The sequence below is a fragment of the Lepidochelys kempii genome, chromosome 24 (assembly GCF_965140265.1).
Source record: "Lepidochelys kempii isolate rLepKem1 chromosome 24, rLepKem1.hap2, whole genome shotgun sequence".
Classification (NCBI taxonomy): Eukaryota; Metazoa; Chordata; order Testudines; family Cheloniidae; genus Lepidochelys; species Lepidochelys kempii.
This window is the reverse complement of record NC_133279.1, coordinates 5,965,991-5,969,645: the sequence shown is the minus strand read 5'-3', so window position 1 is coordinate 5,969,645 and position 3,655 is coordinate 5,965,991. Positions and strand designations below refer to the sequence as shown.

Genomic DNA, 3,655 nt, shown 5'->3' with positions numbered 1-3,655 from the left:
TCAAAACTTCCCAGGCCCTGTAACGTCCGGGAGCTTTCCAGCCAAGTATCTGAGCCAATTGACGAAGAGTGAACATTCCAAACCGCAAACACACAGTCCAGACCTCGCTCATTTTGTCACCAGTGTGCCTGCTTACGCTAAGCCTTGCCCTAAGAGTTATGGGGAAAACCCAACTGGGCTGCTACAGATCTGCTTTCTGCCTGGATTTTAGCTCCAAACTGAGTTTTTAGTGGGGAGGGTGTAAAAAATACAAAACAAAAAGACTCAAGATCAGGATAACTTTGAGATCAAACAAACATCCCTATGAAGTCTGGGGTGGGGTGGGGGAGTTTCCGGCCCCAACAGTGTTTTGAATGTTTCCCTGTGTTGTTTTTAACCCCAACATCCCAGCCTTGTGCTAGCACAGGAGAAGTAGAGGGCAAAAGTGACATCCTCCAACTGGCGGGGGGATGGACACTCTCATGGTCACAAAACCAACCAGTCTATTTTCCATTGCCCCAAGCTGAACACATTGCAAAACAAAGCAGAAATGATGAAAAGTAACATTGAAACGAAGCAGAAATGATGAAGATTCTTTCAACCCCTAATTTCTGTTTTCCTCTGTGCAGCTGCTATACCCCAGCTAGGGATTAATTATTACCATTATTCACCTGCTGTCTGTGTGGATGCAGAGTTCATAGCTGATGGCAGAAACGACTTCCCTCTCATGGCCTTACATATATTTCAGTAGCCCAGCAGAGCCAGCCCAAGCCAAAGGGCTTCTACGAGACTTGCAGGGCCAGCTCGGAGACAGGACGGGGGAAGCGAGAGTTTATTCTGGCTCCAACATCCTCCACAGAACTATTAACTGTGTTCCAATGACCGTCCCAAACTGCATTCCCGGTCACGAGGGGCAGGGTCTGCTCGGCAGAATTCTTGTCGCTGCAGACGATGCGCACGGGGAAAAAAAAAACCAAACCAGCATGTCGCAGTTTCCCAAGTGAAATAAAGATTTTGCAGCTGCAAACTCAACCTGGGTCAACCAAATCCAGAGACATGATGTCATTGCTTTCCAGTGTGAAACCGTTCTTTGCTCAGTCAAGAGCTTTATTAACAACACAAGGACCCCCACTCCCCCGCACTTTAAATGCACGGCACTGAGCTTTTTAAAGCCACTGGAGAGATTTCGGGCACCCAGTCTCCATTAAAAATAAGGCTTCCCAAATCTCCCCCAGCTTTCCAGACACAGCTACCATGAACACATGCGTTCGCGCCCGTCGGGAGCCCAGTCTGCCAGCCCGACCCGCCAGCCCGACCCTCCTGCTACCATGAAAGCAGAGGAGCCAGGGATATTTCACACGACCAACCGAGAAACCGATAACCCGCGGCCAAGAGCAAGGGGCAGGCAGAGTCTGGGGCTGACCCTGGTGGACTCTTGGCATTGGTGGTGCAAGCCCAGCCTGTGAATGTCCCCACTTCCAGCACTAGGCAGCTTTGCAAGGCTCTGGACGTGGTCACAATGTGAGCATCAGAGTCACCCTGGGGAGTGAGCCAACACAACACAACACAACCCAATCCCGTCCCGTGCCCCCCGCCCCCCCGCTGTCCCTCAGGGTCACCCCTGACTGCCCAGTTTGGTTGCCATCTGCGGGTCGTGCTTGGATCCCCCGAGGCACCCTGGACTCTGGCTCACGCTCTGGTTCTCTTCCCACTGCTGGGGGGTCTTGGCTTGGATGGAGAGGGCATGGACGGGCCCGGCCAGTTCCGCCTGGAGGATCTCATTCACCAGCCGGTGGCGCTGGAGCAGGGGCAGGCCGGCGAAGCGCGGGCTGGCGATCACCACCTTGAAGTGGGTCTCGGAGCCCCGGGGCACAGCGTGCATGGAGCTCTCGTTGAGCACCTCCAGGTGCACCGGCTGCAGGGCCTGCAGGAGCTTGGTGCGAATGGACGACTCCACTGGCTTCTCCTCCATGGTGGGACCAGCTGTCGAGTACCCAAAGCTGGGGGCTGGCCAAGGGAGGGCTTGGCGAAGGAGGCGGGCGGGGAGCATCCGGAGCGGGGGGGGACAGCGCCCCAAGGCTGCAACACAGTGCGGGGGGGGAGGGACAGACTGAGACAACATCCCCTGGTACAGCATCGGCTGCCTGCTGATTTGGAGGATAAGGGGCAGCTGTGCATGGGGAGGGCCGAGCCTGCTATCAGGAGGGGGAGCACAGGGGGCAAGAGAACGCAGGGGGGCATGAAGGGTGAGCATAACGACAGCCTGGGATTTGGATTTGGGGGGGGCAGGGGGATATTTCATGCAGGGCAGGGGGAGAACCTAGGAGGGGAGCCTGCATGCAGGGCGGGGGAGAGCCCAGGTTTGCCTGGAGGGAGAGGGAGCCTGGGTTTGCAACTGGGGGGCGTGATTTGCATGCTGGAGGGGATGATCCTGAGTCTACATGGTAGGGAGATCCTGGGTTGGTGGGGCTGGGGGGAAGGGGGGGGCTTGTAATGGGGCGGGGCTACCCCAGCTCCCAGGCTTGGCTCATCCTCGCCTGCCCCTACCTGGGCTTCTCCGCAGGGACCCGCAGCCGCTCCCGTGCTCAGGCCTCCAGCCACCTTCCCGCGGCCCCAGCCTCCGGGCACTTGCGGGCAGGACTTTGCATCCTGGGAAATGTAGTTCCCTCCCCTCCAGAACATGGGCGGGAGAGCGAGCGAGAACTACAGCTCCCAGGAGGCCTTTCGCCAGCCCGCCTGCATTTCTCCCCCGCCTATTCCCCAGGTGCACTCTGGGAATTGTAGTTCTGTCGGCAACCTGCCCAGGGCACCCCCTGCTCCACTGACCCCAGTGAGGCAGCAAAGCCGGCCTACAATCCACCCCAGGCTGCCCTGGCTCACCCCCCTGCACCCTGGGTGTCCCTGGGGAAAGGATGGAGCCATGCCTGGTTGCTGACCCCATAAGAACGGCCATACTGGGTCAGACCAAAGGTCCATCTGGCCCAGTATCTGCGACAGTGGCCAACGCCAGGTGCCCCAGAGGGAATGAACAGAACAGGTGATCATCAAGTGATCCCCCCCTTGGCCCCAGCCTCCCCCAGGGCACCGTGTCAGGATGAATTGCACCCTCTGTCTAGAGTTGGGTTACATTTTTCCGATAAAACTTCGGGGGGCAAAAAATGCAGATTAGTCAACGCCGGAACATTTCATGCATTAGGGCCAGCTTTGCCGAATTGTTTATGATGCGGGGGGCGGGGAGGGGGGGCTAAAAAAATCCTGAAAAAAATCAGAATGTTTCATTTTGGTGTTTTCTGAACAAAGCCTTGTGGTTTTTGTTTTGTTTTTTAACTTTTTGTCTCGAACTTTCCTTTAATTGTATTTTTGAAACAATCAGAAACATTTAAAAATGCTCAAAATTGAAATTTTTCATTTTGGGTCAGAGGAAACGTTTTCTTTGACCCCAAATGATTTTTTTAAAAACTTTCTGATTCACTGAAAAATTTCAAAAAATTTGATTTCTTTTTTTTTCTTTTCTTTCTTTCTTTTTTTTTTCTTTTTTTTTTGCCTCTGATTTTCCGAAAATTGCCAGTGACCTGAACAATGCGCGGGTGGGCACAGCTCTCCCTCTGATGCTGGGGGAAGAATGCTGCCATTCCGATCTGGTAGCAGATTACACACACTTTGCACGGGCATAAAA

The 3,655-nt window shown here is 54.6% G+C and overlaps 1 protein-coding gene across 1 annotated transcript; it reads right to left on the bottom strand.

Moving 5' to 3' along the window:
- Nucleotides 1-1,048: 1,048 nt before the first annotated feature.
- BOLA1 (bolA family member 1) lies at nucleotides 1,049-2,620 on the bottom strand. Its single transcript, XM_073322960.1, has 2 exons — nucleotides 2,527-2,620; nucleotides 1,049-2,058 (listed from the first exon to the last, which is right to left on the bottom strand). Exon 2 carries the CDS (start codon nucleotides 2,027-2,029, stop codon nucleotides 1,595-1,597), a length of 435 nt encoding a protein of 144 aa, XP_073179061.1. The 5' UTR covers nucleotides 2,030-2,058; nucleotides 2,527-2,620; the 3' UTR covers nucleotides 1,049-1,594.
- Between the last annotated feature and the right edge of the window lie 1,035 nt (nucleotides 2,621-3,655).

Excerpts from the sequence above, each read along its gene's own strand:
- BOLA1 (XM_073322960.1), bottom strand. The coding sequence starts at position 2,029 with ATGCTCCCCGCCCGCCTCCTTCGCCAAGCCCTCCCTTGGCCAGCCCCC.